Source organism: Botryllus schlosseri, chromosome 1 (genome assembly GCF_051294905.1).
Source record: "Botryllus schlosseri isolate E-star chromosome 1, Bs_hap1, whole genome shotgun sequence".
Taxonomy (NCBI): domain Eukaryota; kingdom Metazoa; phylum Chordata; class Ascidiacea; order Stolidobranchia; family Styelidae; genus Botryllus; species Botryllus schlosseri.
This window is the reverse complement of record NC_137236.1, coordinates 26,796,846-26,814,744: the sequence shown is the minus strand read 5'-3', so window position 1 is coordinate 26,814,744 and position 17,899 is coordinate 26,796,846. Positions and strand designations below refer to the sequence as shown.

Sequence of the window (17,899 nt, the reverse complement as noted above, 5' to 3'; positions counted from 1 at the left end):
TTCATATTTGGTCGTTGTCAGTGGCACCAACCAAGTGCAATTATTTTCATTTAGCTATCCTTGCAGATCAAACGAAAATCAGGTTTGCTTAATTGGGGGGCGTTAATCGAGCAACGCCTACGCACAGGAGTGCATACCTTCATTGTTACGAGTTCTGTAGCGAGATGTCCTAACGATGCTCCACGGCCGCCATAGCTCAGTGATTAGAGCGCTGGTCTTGTGAACCAGGAATCGTATAGGTTCATTAGTTGCTGGCGGCTCAATGTTGTAATGGTCGATACGTTAATCTGTTGCGCTGCACGGTTCCAGCGTTACAAAATATTTCGTAAAAGGCAAATGTTGTAATTGTTTCTAAATTTACGCTGAACTCATACATTCAACCAGTTTTTTTAAGTCATTATTCTAGAATCTAGATAATAACGCTTTCCACCACTAACGAAACAGCACTTACCAGGTATGAGTATTCAAGTTGGTTTTGCCTAATTCCTCTCTACTGATACTCAAGTTGTGGGATTTTTAATGCAAAACCACGTACTCACTTTAGAATTTGCAAAGCATATGCATCGCTTTATTATGGGTGAAATTGTCAAGACGCCTGCAGCCTAACTATTTATTGCATCGCAACTGGCGCGCCAGAGCCCCTATAGTTCAGTGGTTAGACCACTGGTCTTGTAAACCAGCGGTCGTGAGTTCAATTCTCCTCTCTGATGTCATGTAGCTTGTCGTAGAACAACGGTGGTAATGACAATCTATAGTGTCAATGTTTGTCGGTAATTACATTGCATTGTTCCATAAACTAAATTACCAATCCCGTCTACGCGCGTTGACTGTATATCCCCCGGAGCCTGCCCGTGATGAACTAACATCCTTTTACATGGAACTGTGTAAGTGTGTATGCACACCAATTTCATCCAATCGCATTCCATAAATTAAACCTAAAATCCAGCTGCATTCTCAAATTATTATTTTCGAATGATATTATGGTTAGATGAAGGTAGGTTTTCCGTGGACCCTGCATAGGTTCCAATTAGAATTTAATTGCAAATGATAGTTTAAATTAGAAATACATGTCAATTGACGTAATACATTTTCGTTTTAAGGCGCAGCATTCTTTTCAAAAATGTTTTAAGATCACTCTAACATGAATAGTTCAGTGGATCACTATATCACTATACCGTAAACCATGTTGTTTTAAATCCCGAAATAAAAATATCAATTTTGCAAATCCGTTGTGGTGCACAGTCCCAAGTGAATGTAAAATCGCGACACAAGCATGTATTTAACTATATCGACAGGAATCAATAAAGTTTGGAGCGATGCATGCAATCGGTTAGCGTGCCATACTTATACGACGGATGCGGGGACATGCGGGGGTTGCAGGAAACGAGCCTCGCCTGTAATAGTTTTTTGTCTCATAACATAGCCGCAACAAGGATCAGTGAGCTTTATCCTCATTGGTAGGCATGCGATTTCATAGTCACGACCAGTAATGAATGAAACAGAATGAAAACAAAATTTTTTGACAGAACATCTGAGAGCCGTTTCTGGGGTTTTCAAGGTCGCTGATCACGAATATCACAATAGTTTTCCCAGATTGGCCCATGCTCAGAAAATATTTATACCCGTAAAAAGCCCAAAATTACTGTATATCCCCTGGAATATTTCACTTGATAGGAAGAAAATCGTAGTTTTTTCTAACTTTATACTGCACAGAGATAATAATTGAAAATGAAAAACCCTCATATCGTTCTCAGTCATTCTGTGCGAAATATTTGTTTGTCAAAAAAGCAGTTCGTCAAGCCTGAAAATTGTACTTTTGCACAACGGAAATACATATTCTCCTGTATCAATTGATCACAGGGATATCCCTGATTGGTCATTCTACCAAGATTAAAGAGGAGTAAAAAGCTATAAAATTTGTCCTTGAGAAGCTTAGCTACTATACTCATATGCGTCTCATTTCTTTTGACTTGTAAACGGACAATTTTCCGCTGAGTGAGCAAAGTGGGTATACGTATAGTATCCCTATCAAACGAGAAGCCTAAATCTGGTATCTTTGATAGATTTCAGATTCGAATACGGATGAAATATTCCAATTTCATATAGAAAGAAGTTCACTGCATGGAATTTATCCTGAGATGTAGTGAATAAAACCCAACTACAAACAGTTGATCCTAAAATTCATATCTGCGTACGGATGACTTGGAAAAACATGAGCATAAAAGTTCACTTCCTGTTAAGTCATCTTGTTGACTAGCAAGGGGAGAGGTTCCACCAAGACATCAAAACAACAAAATAAAGATATTAGGGCATATGCGATGAACATGTTATGGCAGACCATTGCTGGAACCCATCGAGAAACTGCACAAAATTGCTTACAGGCGAAAATTGTACAAAAACAATTGTGTTTTAAAATAAACGAATAAGATTCTACTCCAAATGATTAACTCAACTTTACAACAGGTGGTGGACGTGAATCTGATTGAATTAATGTCACATCATTAGAGTATCTAGGTAAATACTTATTTACATGACTGGAGTTTATTTATGTACATATGATATCCGGGAAAGTCTATAACTATGATGAATCTAATAGCCTACCCCTAAATATAGTGCTGTAGCTGGATTTTGATTTAGAAGAGTCTTCAGTGTGACAAAATAACAAGTAGATTGAATTTCTAAACTTTATAGTATGCGTGAGCCAATTCTTCATCTAGTCATTATAGCGAAAATGGGAGATTTTGGTCAAAATAGCCCCTGGGTTATCTCAAAAACAAGAGCCAATTTAAAAAAAACTGAAGTCTTATTCGGAATCAGTGCCCTTCAGAACCCCAAAAAACCACTCTTACTTTGTCTGCCTAAAACTATGTGTTGACCAGTGTAATTCAAAACTTTAACTTGATGTCATAACCAATGTTCCCTCTCATTTTTCATGGGTCTGCGCGCACTCACTCACCAACCACCAACTCCCTGCGCTGTCCCTTGGACAACAGTACGTGATGACTAATCAAAAGGTTATCACTTCGGCTTAGATTGTACGCAGTCACTTTATCAGGAGTTCGCGGCCGCCCACGCGCGCAACTTAGAGGGATATTGGTCAACGCAGGGTTCCGCCTATGACCTGAAGTGAAAAGGTGAATCAATTGATTTTCCAACAAAATTCCAATTTGCTAGAATAAGAAGATCTTAATCGCAAAATCGCCCGAAGCTGTTCTGAGGGTGTATCGTCGCCGCCGCCATAGCTCAGTGGTTAGAGCACTGGTCTTGTAAACCAGGGGTCGTGAGTTCGATCCTCACTGGTGGCTCTCACGTTTTGTGACCGGACCCGATGGCAGCCGTCTTGATAACAGTTAGGTTTGGGCGTCGATCCTGCCGCTGTAGATTTTATTCTCGAGATATATTCCCTTTTTGACTCTATATAAGGAGTCTTGAACACGCGGCACGCCATAGCAGTTTGTGCGGCGAAAACAAGTACAACTACTATTTTATTCGAATATTTAAAAATGTGATTTTTCATGCCGGGCGTGAATTGTTACATAGGACATCACATGAGGAATGCCGCTCTGCAATTTCTCGTGAAATAAGGCCTATTTGCCAACTTGGAAGGACATTGGATACCCCACCTATTGATGCTGCTTCCCGCGACTCATGGAAATCTAGGAAATTGGCCTGCGAGCAAATTATAGTTGGAGGCCCCTGCCCTAAATATTCGTGCCAAATCATGGTTCCCTTCGCCGATGGGGGATGGCTCAGAAACTCATCCTGGATCATTGTCTTGATTGCCATGCTTCATCTTTCACATTTACTGGGCGTCTCATTCAGTTGTGGGGGTCGTGAAATATTCGTCTCAGCTATCATATACATTTAGTCACAAATGTTACCTGAAAGCGCATTCCTTACACAACTAATGGTACAAAAGCTCACTATGCGGATGCACAACTCAATCTCCGTAATTAACACAGGCTGTCATTATCGATTCCGCGAAAGTTCTGTTCATTAACGGGTTTGATATAATGACTATTTCGATGTTGACACTCGCAAACGAACCTTTAACAGTTTCTCATCCGTCAACAATTTTATGGAATACCAGTATTTTCGAGCTATCTTAACATCGCTGATCAAAATCTCGTGGATCTGAGCTATACAACCATAAATAAGAGAAGAGGAATTCTAAATATGAGGACCCTTCGTGACGCACAGGTAGAAAATATTCATAAATATATTCAGTCACGGAAACAAATGTGCTATTTCGTGCTGTTCTCGTGACGATTTCAAATAAGTGATGCAAACTTATAACAGGGCTAATTTCTACTTTTCGTATATGGAACTCCATTCCGCCCCATATTAAAGATAAACCTCTCCATATCTTTCAACAGATGTTTCACGAACATCTTGTAGGAAAGTATGAAAATTCTTTATAAATTTGTTAATCATTATCTCTTTGCCTAGTTTGTGCCCCCGTAACCAGTGCCAAAGTGTTGTCCTGACCATTTTTTAGGTTACCTACTGTGAATGTTCCAACTTAGTTTTCATCAGTTTTGATACATTGCGAACATGTTCTGTTTTGCTTTGTGAACGTGCTATAATTTGTTTTAAGTTTCATATTACAACCATCCTTTCAGGCTGTAGCTGACTTGATCATCTCCCGATCCCCTCGCTACAGCCTGGTTCCGAATTGAATTATATAGACCTGGCTTTGTCATGTAGCCTATATATGTATCGTCAATGTTCTCTCTCTCTCTCTCTCTCTCTCTCTCTCTCTCTCTCTCAACGAATTTTAGAGACTAAGCAGTTTTGCCTAGCAGTTGTTGAAGCAGGGGGAAGTATTCTATTATTATAATCACTTAAGTAGATATACAAAACCGTATTGAATACTTCTGAATAACAGAAATAGTCTACTTTATGGACCGACTACCTCCGAATTCTAGTATTTACCATATTGCCGAGGTAGTTGTTGAATTGGGAGGCCAAACATATCGCTTCGTCATCCTCCTTTCTGTTAATGTCGCATAATATCTGTTTTATGGCATTGTATACATCACGTGTGTTGTACGGTTAAAGATAATACTCCAGTAACCACGATGATTGACGTGCTGGTATTGATCGGTTGGGAGCCTCGACTTCCTAACTGAAGTGATTGTGGTTTCAACTCTGACTGACGTTTCAATGTTTGATATGGCATTGGCATATTAACGGTTGTTGACAGATCATCAGTAATACTATTCACACGTAGTTATCAACGGATCTGCTCATTGACAGCTCACATTGACAGTTCTGTGTAACGTATGGATGACAGTTGAACAATAGGTTGCAATGTAAATGCAATGTGCGAACTAGATTCAAATGTTGAAGTGACTAAAGAAGGTCAGATAAATTTATATGTCCGTTTTTCGGTAAAGTTTTGATGGCTAGGCGAAAATGCAGATATTAGCCTTGCAGACAGTGCGCGTTGAAGTACAATGTAATAGAAACTACTTCGCGGGAAAACGTTAACAGCGGGTGCAGCTGTGAAGTTCTTACAAATTAATTTTCTTGGGCTGAGACGCGGTGATTATCGAAAATTGATTCGATATCAACCGCTGACTGACTCATGTACGTATACTATCGATCAGCCCTTTGCAAATTGTTATTCGCGTCAGCAGCAACTATTGGCCCATTGAGTAGATATGTTAGGTAGCTCACGTCCGTTCTTGATACAGTGGGAAGTGATAGCCTCAGAACCGAGACTTATTCTGATGGTTAAGTTACTATTACTTTCATTAGTTGGACATGTCTTGCGATTCTTCGTTTAATTATAAACCAAGATCATGCGGGCTGGTTGCAAATCGATCGAGATATAGATACTCTTGGCCTAGTGACCTACATTCTTCCAATAACTACCGAGATCTCACCGAGTGTCTGAACGGAACAAACAGCGCTGACAATGACAATGCGAGTGATAAAAGGACTCCTATAGGTAACGTTATTGGAAATAAACAACAGTCTCCAATCATATCCAAGACATTTCGTTATTATACAGGTTTATTGGTGAAGGCTCAATGCACTTAGTTGGGATATTCGAATGTTACTTGATATTTCAGCATTTTGAAAAGTGAACCTTGACAATTTTCATACGATGAGAATCCAGCTATACACGCTACTGCTTACTGATAATTCTGAACTAAGGAAAAGATATAAAAAAAAAATGGTTTTCAGCCCGTAGTTAAACCTCGTATTATGCTGGCGAAAATAATTAAAAATTTTTGTAGGACAACGAAAGATACTTTCCTACATTCTCGGGTAGAAAGTGCCAAGAAAGACGTTCAACAGCAGTAATTGTTGGTGACAACTCAGAAGTTGTGCGTACACTGCTGATGACACACCGTGTTGCTTTATTCTGACAACGTTGTCTACATCACAATTTTTCATCACGCGCTTCGTGATATAAGAACCATGCATTGCTTAAGCATTCTTGCTTAGTTAGCATACTGCGGCACGTTGAGCATAACACCATGTCAACCTGATTGTTTCATTTGACCGTTTATGATTCACAATGAGCAGACAATGGGCTGTCTAAAACGGTAGGCCTATAAAGTAGGCTACAAGCTGCAAAATATCAAATGATAAGTTCATCGCCAATGCAAAATCTACAATACAAATGGAGGGGTCAAAAATTGTTTTACTTGGTATACAATTTTTTTTACCAAACGCTTCAATTTGAGAAAATTTGAGTTACTTTGACAGGTCAAAAAATCGACTTACTTATGTCTAAAAAAATCATCAATTGTAAGTCTGGGACTTACATCCCAAAACGTCATATCAGCAGCCAGATGCTGATGGCGGAAGACATATAATCCGGGAACGATGCCCCAAGTTCTGACCTTTTGTTCTTACCATCAACATCAGTATCTGAATGATGACATGGCCTATACCAGGGGTGGCCAGCCTGCGGCCTTAGAAGGAAATTTGTGCGGCAGTGAACGCGTAATTTAATTAGTGTGTGTTGGCGGCCGTCGATATGCACTTTAAATTTACGAATTTACTCCCGATTTCTTGAGAGATTTTAACTGACGTTGAAATTTTCTACGCGCTGCGCGCGATTCAATGAAACTTCATTTTTGTATTTTAATATATAGTACCACCCTTTCCAATCAGCGCCCACAGTACAGATTCACCCCACATTGAAATACAAACTCGCAATCCTCACTATACCAACAATCCTGAATGTAGGTCAAGAAATATCGGCATGAAACAAAGTGACTAATAACAATTAGCCCATCATTTATAACTTGCCTTGAATTTTAGAAAACACCACCTCCATCAACTTTACCAGTGAATCTGGTCGCATGGGCTAAGAAAGGATAAAGGTTAGATAGTAATATATAGACTACTAATATTAATGACGAAATTCATTGGTGAAACTGAAAAAATTTTCGCGCTTCGCGCGACTATGGTCAGTCCTGCAGCATGACTACGCACTCTCCACTCGCGACTTTGGTGCGTATTGTAAGCCTAAAAGGTAAAATAGCTTAGTCCGGAGTTCACCGGAAATGGCCGCAGACACTTTAACATGGGTATTTGGCGTTCAGCTAGTTCGTTACGACTATATGCCCTGGAATGCGGCCGTAGGCGACATCAGTAGTCGATATGCGACCGTCAATGGCAAAAAGGTTGGCCACCCCTGGCCTATACAGAGATGCAGACCCGCGTTGACGACCTTTCATTTAAGTCGTAAACTTCTCGCACGTTTCACTCAATTTAATTGAAGTGCTGTAGTGTGACGGGAACTATTTTTACCTTTCGGAGGGTGCCTCGAGAAAGAAATGGTTTGGATATATCTCCTACATTCAAAAAATTGATCTTACGCAAATTAGATTCGCTTGCGACGCATGCACGTTTGTTTTCAGATTACGAAAATTCCTGTTCCGAACGCCGGAAAGCGGGAAACAGTTGCCATATGTATACGGAGTGTGAGACGAAAGGTAAGTGATCATAGTCACGTAACAAAAACTTTGTCCATAGACATAGCAAATAACAAGAATGGAAATTCGAAATCAGCAAATTATATTTCTGGTATGCTGAATGTATTTATTCAAATCACTGTGTCGCTTGGTATGATCGGTGTTGAAACACGTCATACGTTTTATAAATTATCATGATTCGTACACCCATTCCAGTTTCGGCTTTTCGTCGCTGTAAGTAAAGCCAATTATATAATATAAGTTGGTATTCGGTCAATTTATGCTCTGTATTTCAGACCTAAAACATAGGGAGGCTCCATCCTTTGAACAAGCCGGGAGACGAAATAGACACAATGCAACACTGTTGCAACAGAAATTTGAGTCGACCGCGGGAAACATCTTAAAGGAATTCGTTGTTCCTGGAACTGATTACGCTATTAACCGGAGCGAATCTCAAGGAATTCATAGGTCATCTCAAAACTCCGTCAAGTTTCCCAAAACTGGTACTTGGTCCACGGCAAGTTATGACGACGAAACACACGAGGAAGAAAGCAGTAAGTCTATTTAAAATTGACATTGGTTATATATGGTTCGTATTATACTTGTGTGGGGCTGGGCACAATGATTTCAGTTTTCGAATCTAAATCACGTGTAAATTCAAATGATTGGAGCCAAGTAATAAGACATGATTCTGAGTTTTATTTCATCTCGCGAACCAAGCCTCACGCATCGACATGAGTGCATTTTTATTGTCAGTATGCTACGTATTTACTGACATTTATAATACAGAGAAGGCGAAGACAACCAGTTGTACGCAATGCAGTTCTATAAAACATGTGTGACGCACGCGATTTCAAATCGTGGTATGTTATTTCATCTTTGGGTCACATTTTTACTGCGGGGGTCACATTGCAAGGACGAGACTATCCGTAGGGTTACCATATTTTGGAAATCTGAAAAGAGAACACTTTTTCAAAATTTTCAAAGTTAAAATACTGGAGTAAAATCCAGAAAAATGGAAAATTTTTCCCGACTCTGTGGTCGGTTGACTAGACAGAAAGTCATACTTCCCGCTCAAATCCCGAATTACCGTTTTCCTATGAGATTTTCTGCAGGTTGACTAAAAAAATAGGTCAACTTTCCGGCCCATCTCCCGAAATGCCCGCCAGGACGTTACTTCCGTAGTGTTTTCCTATATCTCAGTCGAATTTCTATCTATATTTAGCCAAAATTGTCAAAAAAGAGGACAAATTAAAATACAAAAGAGGGCATTTGGGCGTCCTCCGAGAGCACATTGAAAAAAGTAAAAAAAGAGGACAAATCCCTTTAAAAGCGGACGCATGATAACCCAAACTATTCGGTGCCCACCATTTCAAGGACCGGGACATATCAATATGGAAAGTTTTGGCAAACCAGCAACGGTCATTGTGGGTCAAGGTTTTATCGCATTTATCCAGCGTTTGTCGCACCGCATGTCGGCTGCAGCCGCAAGTAGGCCGAAACGCAACCGGGAGCGGACGGAAAGGGCAGCCTCAAAATAGCATTGCATCGCCCTAGTTTGAACAAACCCAACGGTCTCCGGTGGCGTTAAGCAATACTAGAAATATTCTGCCCATTCACAATTGCGAATAAAGTTCTTTCATTAGGTTATGCGTATGCAACAAAAGACAGGGTGCGGCAGTTACGAACGAGCTCTTCCCCTACCTGTACCCGGCCCTAGTATTACTTGCGCAAGTTAGACCTTCCCAAACAAACCAATGTCAGACAAATCTTATCAGTATATCAAACCGATTTGTGTAATACGAAGGTCGGCACATTTTCATGATATCTCCATTGCAGTAATGACTTCTCTGCATGTCTCGCTTATTTGCTATTGTACTGAACAGAGTGACTTTGTATGAGTATAAATCAAGCACGGGATATCGCGCCACGTGCGAAGAAAGTTTGTTGTTGCTCGTAATTTAGCAATCGGTTAGGGTGGATGGCGACCCAAATTTATACCCTTCACGACCCATGCTTTAAGAACCCCTGTCCAAAAAATTAATTTATCACAATGAATAATAGATACGATACTATTTTCCACCGTGGAAGGTTGCGAACCTCAATTGAACGTTTTGCAGCATAAGAAACGTGTAGCAAAGATATACACACGTTCTTGGAAATCATATGTCTGTTAATTCGAGATCCGTACACAACATTGGTACAAATAATCTACAACTGTCATTATATAATTTATGGTCGCTCAAAAGGTACATAACAAACAAACTTACCCCTTCATTCATATTGCTGTGTCGTCATAATGAGCGATATTCCAATAATCAACTCGACTCAAAGCCTAATCTCGATTTAGTGTCGAAAACCTCGGGTCGAATTTACACAGCCCTGGGTAGGGTTGAATTTATAACGAACGATGTTTTATAACACTTTGTTCAAAACACATTTAAGCACTGTCTTATACAAATACATATTAAAAACAATTACGTTATTTTAAGTTGTGAAATTAAGCTCTAATTGTGTAAATACTTTCCAAAAAACATGTTGTATGAGCCTGCAGACAATTACCACCCGATATAGCCGACACATATCGTATGGGATGGTTGAAACCCTCAAAATAGTCGGTTCATCAGAAATAGTACAGATATTTCGTCAAAGGAGCTATATTTACCCTATATTTTCAATTATAAATGTAAATCAACTATGACGTCACACTTGAATATTCATGACGCCATGGCTTTAAATAATTAAAAAATAAATATTGTAAACAAGTTTTACACAATACAAAACAAAACTTTTTTTAAACATGTATCTTTAAATTGATTTTTGATTTAAATGCCACCCTGTAGCCCTATATGGTAACGTCCACAACTGAGAGTTTGTCGGAAGCTTTTATGTTCCGGTCGTTACGGAATTAAAAGAAGAAAATTAGCTTAGTGTAAATGACCATAATAGTCAACAAACACCACGACTACCAGAAACAACAACATCATCAACAACAACAACAACAGGAGGGGTTGTGGTTCGAAATAGGACCCCCGTCCTTATGAAATACGAATTCCATCTCCAATATCTGTAACCTCATTTGTAGTTCGGCAATTGATTGCACGCTGCTGTGTTTCGAGATCGCGCAACGATAACACCTGCCAAGATGAGCATCGCATTTCTGAACTGGTATCTTAAAGGGAATAGCGGAATTATCACTAGTTTGAAATAATTTCTCATTATAATGTTTCCGTTTTGCATGAAAATCATATTTTAGGGCGGATATAATAAAGTTAGCAGATCCGGAAGAATGCTAATCGTGTGATTAAATACTGCTAATGGCGAGGCATAAGTTGAAAAAGGTTACGCGTGATGGTTAGAGGAGGCTTTCCGAGTTCTCAATCAAGTGGCGTTATCTGTTGCGTCATAATTCGACAACGAGTTATAGGCTGTCAGTTGTCAATTTGTTGAATGAAACAGCAGTCTGCTGATAACAATACTGCCACTGCATTAGCGAGAATTATGCAATTATCATCATCGCGAAATGAAAGTCGTGTCCAATTCGCACGGCACAGCTAAGAAACGGATTACAGAATATTGATATCGCTCTGCAATGGCGGGTACATAATTCGCTGATTGTATAGTGAAGTCATTACCTAGGAGACAGTCGGTACGGTCATTATGGGAAATATTTGTGCGTAGGAACGGTACTCAGTGTACGCAGTTTTTATTTATAACTAGTTAACTTCAGTTTGTTCCGGTATGTTAAATCATGAGATTAGCACTAACTTTATGCGCTGCGATCAACCATGCAGTCTCCTTAATCCTGGATTGATAAATCCTAACGAACGTGATTATCGAATTTATTACTTATCCAACTTTATCATCTCCGCCCGTAATGTTAGTTTTTACTTTACAACTCTGTTGCTTGAAATGGTTTAGCACCAGTGGCCTATAATATGATTAACGGTTTGTCCACATCTTTCATGCATCTTGGTACCAATTTTATATATTTTACAATTTCAGAATTCACTGAGCAAGCGGCATGCTCGTTTTTCATCGGTACCATCGTGTTACTCATTACCTGGGTGCCACTCGTCATCTGCGCATCGCACGCATTGCCTGACGATGCGGACGGATGTATCACCGCATTTTGGGGTGTGCTTGGGACAGTGCCCGGAGTGAGTTGCTTCGCTTACGGAATTTGCCTGCTTTACAAACGCCATCGACTGATGCGACCAATGTCGTTTAAGGAATTTCAGAAGAAATCTCGCGTACGATGAAAACACGGCGAGATATCAATCTTTTCACTGTCGCGAGGTGATTAGTTTAATTAGTAATGAAACGTCATGTGTCTTGTAGAAACGATTTTTTTTTACATTAAGAATTGAATGGAAAATATGGAATGTCCCGGTGAATTTTCAAGAAAATATACCGGACTAAGAATGGCACGGAATGTAAGAGAGTAGATCGGAGTGGTTCAAATATAAATCCATTATCAGAATGATGATGATTCGTCTCCAATAGTCATAGCTATGAATATAGATTTTGGATAGTAGGTGTGATACTTGAATCGTTATACTGAGGAACGTAGGATTATGTGATCAACGACGTTCGACTGCTCAGTTGGCGAATTGTTCAACTATAGTGATGGTAAAGCTCATATCCAGGACCGTAACTGACGCACCCCGAAACCTCCAATTGGGGGGGGGGCGAACTCGAAGGGGGCCCAAAATTATTTCGTGAATTAGCATAAATGATAGAGTCTCTTTTGAAAATCTACGCAACTTTATCAATTTTTTTTTCTCGCATCGCGCGATTTCAAGTTGCCGAATATCGTGATTTTTGTGTACTCTTCCTCCAAGAAAAAATACGCAAGAATTATAGAAATGGGCATATCGGCGGTGGCCATTACCGCGCCACGTCACATAAAGTTTTAGGCCATGTAACATGCGACTCCAAGAAGTGTGCCAGAATGATTGGCAGCGAGAAAACCTTGGCCGAAAAGAACTGCCCTTATGCTGACCGAACACTTCGTTATACATACAAAATACTGTCTAGGCAATCTGAACCTCACAAAACCAATACCATCCCGCAGGAAAAAATTATATACCAGCAGTGAAGAAATACCAGTTTGAAATCGTGTGTATCTTTTAGTTTAGTAGCCTACGTTTGGGCGATTCTCTATTTTTTGATGTAGCAGACAGAAGGTCACGAAATAACATCATGTTACGGAGTCATAAACCGGTCCTACAGTTTCCAAGACACCTCACTCAGCTCTATCGGTAAATCTGATTACGCGCGACAGAGACGACAAGAGATTGATATCAATATATATGTACAATTCCCGATCATATTAACCTATTGAATCATGAATTATAGAATATTTTCGCGCTTCGCGCGTTTGGGCGAGAAATGCTGACTCACTAAACGCCCCCCAATGTAGATTATAAGTAGCGATAAACAGCGAAGATCCCGCGACGTTCGGTTTATCACCATATGGGGGGGGGGGGGGGGCAAGACCAATGTTTTTTTGGGGGGGCGAAGTGCTGTTACGGCTCTGCTCATATCCATAACTAATCTGTGCGAATCCGGCTCTTGGGAGTTATCAGTATTTTTATATTCATCGCTGCATTTGTTTGTAAAGCTTAATTCTGTCTATTTGAGCATGAGCGATTTTGGATGTGATAATCAAAGTTCTTCGATAGCTCATAGTTGGTAGTGCGGTGGACTGCAGTCCGTTAATTTCGATATCCATAGAGCACTGGTCCGGCAAAAGGTCGCTTGTACATATATAGCAGTGAAGATTCATCGAAACAAAACAGTATTCCTTCGAGCCGGATTCGAACCAGCTAGGTATTGAACGTTAACGGCACTACAGTCCACCGGCCTGCTAACTGAGCTATCGCAGGACGCTGATTCTTGCAGTCAAAACTGCGTAGAATATAGGCCTACGTATGTAATCGAGAACAACAAATATTATCAACTAAGAATAATCAACTTTTTGTTGTTGTCTTGCCGTTGTGTCCTTGTTATATTTATTTTTTAATATTAGTCATAAATTTCGCATTCGAAAGAATAAAAACTCTTTCGAGCCGGAAACGAACCAGCGACCTATGATGGATATCAGCGCCAACTACTTTACAGTCCACCGCTCTACCAACTGAGCTATCGAAGGGAGGCGGTGGTATTCGAATAAGCATATTGCCACTACAAATTAATAAGCTATCGTTTTTTTGTCATTTCGAGTATCCAATGAGGTTTACCAAGCACATCCCTGAATGTATGTCCATTTTAGGTTCTAATATCGGTTTATTCAAATAAAGTTCATGGCAGTTGACTTGCTGTGAGAGTGAGATTCATGGTTGATTGGCCCGTTACTGTCAGATTTACAAATACATGCCGAAAATACCAGCTCATAGCGCAGTTGTTGATTACATTCCATTATGTTGCATAATAGAAGCGGGTATCATTAGAAACAGTGAAAATTTCTCCGAAGCTTAAACCTATATATATATATACCAGCTATCCAACTATAAATAACATTACTAACGGCAGCATAGATTCTGAGCCACCAGTGAGGATTGAACTCACGACCCCTGGTTTACAAGACCAGTGCTCTAACCACTGAGCTATAGCGGCTTACGGTCCCAACACGGTCCACTATACCCCCAAAATTGCTATCATTTCAAGTACTAATCTTCGTTCTGTAGCAGGGTTATCACATGTCCTCCTATAGGAGGAGTTACCCAATACGGACGTTAGAGCGGGTAATTAGCGAGTCGAATCGGTGAGATGACCTTTTCTTTAGGCAACACAACAAGATTTAGATTTCCAGTAAATATTTCAAAATCAGCTATTTAAATTGAAGTAAAGTAAACTAACTTTTGTAGTTTGATTAACGTGTCCTGTTTTCCCCATCCCAAGATACGTTACCCCTTTTCTACGTTACCCCAAGTGAAATTCCATTGGAGCGGTGGAAAAATATACTCAACGTTAACGCTATGCAGGGAACTGCAGGCTATTACGTGATCGTGTCTATAGAAACTCATTTACGACTTCTGAAAAGTTTCCAGACTTTGCGTGTCGGAAGGGTGTTGAATCGAAATATGCGCGTTCATGCATACATACCTCAATATTTATGTTAATGGAAACAACGTCAAAGGACTTTTAGCACCTATGCAATTTGGGTATACAAGAATGCGGGATCAGGTGTTTGTGGTTCCATTGCGCCCAAGTTTAACAGCTACATAAATAAGTGCAAAATATTGCTCCAGGCGAGGCTAGGAACTCGCAATCTCCTAATGTATCCGTATCTGCGGTATGAGCACGGCGCGCTAACCGACTGCTGGAGCACTGGAGTAATGGTGATGAGAGCCGCTAAAAGTGTAAGTGCAAACGTGAACCCGATGAGACGTTGCACTGGCTATTTCATCACAAATAATTTCTTGACTATGACCCTATCAAAGATATTGCCGAAGATATGTAGCTCTGTCACTCGTGAGAATTTTACGGAAACTGTACGTCTTATGACGATATATTATACTCTAAAGCAGCTATAGTACATAGATACCTACGCAATCAGCCTTCATAACGTAGGACTACATTAAATTATAAACCTTTGTAATAAACTTCGCATTCGAAATAATACAAAAAACTCCTACAAGCCGAATTCGGCACCCAGTTTTTGACGGCTGGACTCGAACCTGCGCGGGCACAGCCCAACAGATTTCGGTATTAGGCTACCCGTCTGGGCTTTTCGTATGACACCGCACAAGCAGTGAGGTCGGCGGATGAGGAGCCCACATAAACCTCCGACACATAGAAACATGTCGCCGAGAGAGCCGAGAGTCGAACCAGCAACCATTGGTGTCGTGACTGCAGCGTTTTACCAACTGCACCACTGCGCCCGCGGATTCTTGTGTGATGGTGCTCTACCAGCAGGTATAGTGATATCTGATGAAGTGGTGTTGAATAACAAGTATAGAAAGAGTCACGCTATTATTTAGTTTACATTCCAAATCATTGTGGATGACCGATTCACGTCATATGACGATTCGGGTTAACCCTAACGTTTACGGTGACATAATATATCGTTACTCCTATGGCTGCGGAGGCATGTTAACGTAGCTGATATAAGCACGGTGAAATGATAGCGTTATAGTATAGGGATCGTTCACACGGTTCAAATATCGAGTCGTGACAAATGACCGATCGCATTCGAACTCCAAGTCTTTTTCTCGCTGTCTATTGATTCGTACGTAACCTGAATAGTACGCCGACTTTCAGTTCGGATTATTCGCACCTTCCATACCGCTGTTTCGCACCTACCGAATAGTCTGCTGTTCACAGTCGGGAAAAGAATCACAAGTATACACATTTATACATTCATTGTATTTATTACTCTGAAATCAAAATCTACATGACAGAAATTATCTTCGTTACGTGTGTCCAAAAGGGTTACCGCGCCAACACGAGTTTCGAGGCACAGTGCGAGAGGGCCCATAAGTACCCCTACCATGTCACGAACGATCTACTACGCAGTACTACATAGTATTTGTTACCGTGAATATCTACGACTGTGCACACCACATGGATGACTTCGCCGCATTCTCTGTTCTATTTTGGGATATTAGTCGACTTATTATAATGACCTGTGACACAACCTACTCCGCCGCGGAGGAGTGGAAACTGTTGGCTTGTTAATGTCATCTTCGGGCCATAGCATAGCGATGTTTTCATCCACTGCTGGATTTTTCAGACACACATGCCACCTCAAATGAGGAACCTTTTGCTTCAATACATTAGATAAAGTAAGTCATGAATCTCTGCTACATCATGTAAAAGGCGGAACCGTCCTCACACCATGTTCCAGTACCGGTACTTCAAAACATGTCATATTTTTGTTAGCCTATTTGACTTATAGTCTTTATAATGCCATGTCTAGGTTAGGAACTTTAGCGACTTACGCATTAATTCTTTTTGAGTAAGTGCAAGATAATAGTTACACAGAAGGAATGAGGACGAGAATCAGAAACAATTGGAAGTTTGGCCGGTGGTGGAATTAATTCACCTTTTCTTGTTACATCGTGAATCATGAAAGAATGTACAGTTTTTTCCAATGTCGTTTTGGGAGTTGGAAGAAAATTTGAAATATTTGAGCATCGCGTTGCTTTGCGATAGGTAGGCCTACGTGAATTTACATTGGAAAATAAGGCCAGAAACTGTTAGGACTGAAAAGATTATGAAATTATGAGTGCAAACTATTCCATATCACTCGGTCATAGTTGAAAAAGGTGGATTTGCACTCGAGTCAAAACAATATGACTCGATAATTCAGTTCTCTCAAATTTCATCTCTCGCTATACGACTCTAATAATTATAATTAACACTCAATTCTTCACGTCAATCATAATCAATTTGCAATATCAGGCACAAGGTGAAGTTAATTCCGTTACCCAATAATGTTGCCATCCGTATTTTCTGTCCATACAGCGTAACGTTAGCCGTGTATCACCTCAACGAAAAATAGGACAGTAAAAAGAAGACTATGGAGTTTTTCGATGAAAAAAAAATCACCCTTTGACTGTGAGATATTTTCGATTTTTAATAGTTGATAGTATTGTCTCAGGACTTGTTGTGCTATGTACGACACAGGCAATCCGCAAACCTGATATAAATTTTCACACTATTATATCAAGTTCGTTAGTAGCAAACTTGGACAACTAGTTAATTCTAAAGCCAGACGCTATCAATCTAATTCTAGTTTGATTTGTAAAATGTTTTTACGATCTAATTGTAATTATGATATTGGCCTAATTTCTGGTTTACCTGAAATTGTTATACACGAGAACTGTACACAGCAAATTGAGCCAAGTTTTCTGTGCACAGACATTTGCAATCCTCGTACATATGGGAATGAACTCTCATTTAATATCAACAAACTCCATTCAATTTACAAGTTTTCGCTTAGCCAGTAA

At 40.0% G+C, this 17,899-nt stretch overlaps 1 protein-coding gene and 3 non-coding genes across 4 annotated transcripts; 2 read left to right on the top strand and 2 right to left on the bottom strand.

Annotated features, from left to right (window-relative positions):
• Positions 1–3,232: 3,232 nt before the first annotated feature.
• Trnat-ugu (transfer RNA threonine (anticodon UGU)) lies at positions 3,233–3,305 on the top strand. The gene has a single exon. It is a non-coding gene; the product is annotated as a tRNA-Thr (tRNA).
• Positions 3,306–5,262: 1,957 nt separating this feature from the next.
• On the top strand, positions 5,263–12,419 carry LOC145446244 (uncharacterized). Its single transcript, XM_080324493.1, has 4 exons — positions 5,263–5,956; positions 7,887–7,961; positions 8,237–8,494; positions 11,946–12,419. Exons 1-4 carry the CDS (start codon positions 5,770–5,772, stop codon positions 12,200–12,202), a joined length of 777 nt encoding a protein of 258 aa, XP_080180619.1. The 5' UTR covers positions 5,263–5,769; the 3' UTR covers positions 12,203–12,419.
• A 1,586-nt stretch (positions 12,420–14,005) lies between these two features.
• Trnay-gua (transfer RNA tyrosine (anticodon GUA)) lies at positions 14,006–14,097 on the bottom strand. Its single transcript is given in 2 exon segments — positions 14,006–14,044; positions 14,061–14,097. It is a non-coding gene; the product is annotated as a tRNA-Tyr (tRNA).
• Positions 14,098–14,488: 391 nt separating this feature from the next.
• Positions 14,489–14,561, bottom strand: Trnat-ugu (transfer RNA threonine (anticodon UGU)). The gene has a single exon. It is a non-coding gene; the product is annotated as a tRNA-Thr (tRNA).
• Between the last annotated feature and the right edge of the window lie 3,338 nt (positions 14,562–17,899).

Coding starts and splice junctions, on each gene's coding strand:
- LOC145446244 (XM_080324493.1), top strand. CDS start 5,770: ATGTCTTGCGATTCTTCGTTTAATTATAAACCAAGATCATGCGGGCTG. Junction 5,957..7,886: donor TGATAAAAGGACTCCTATAG/GTAACGTTATTG, acceptor GTTTGTTTTCAG/ATTACGAAAATTCCTGTTCC. Junction 7,962..8,236: donor TACGGAGTGTGAGACGAAAG/GTAAGTGATCAT, acceptor TCTGTATTTCAG/ACCTAAAACATAGGGAGGCT.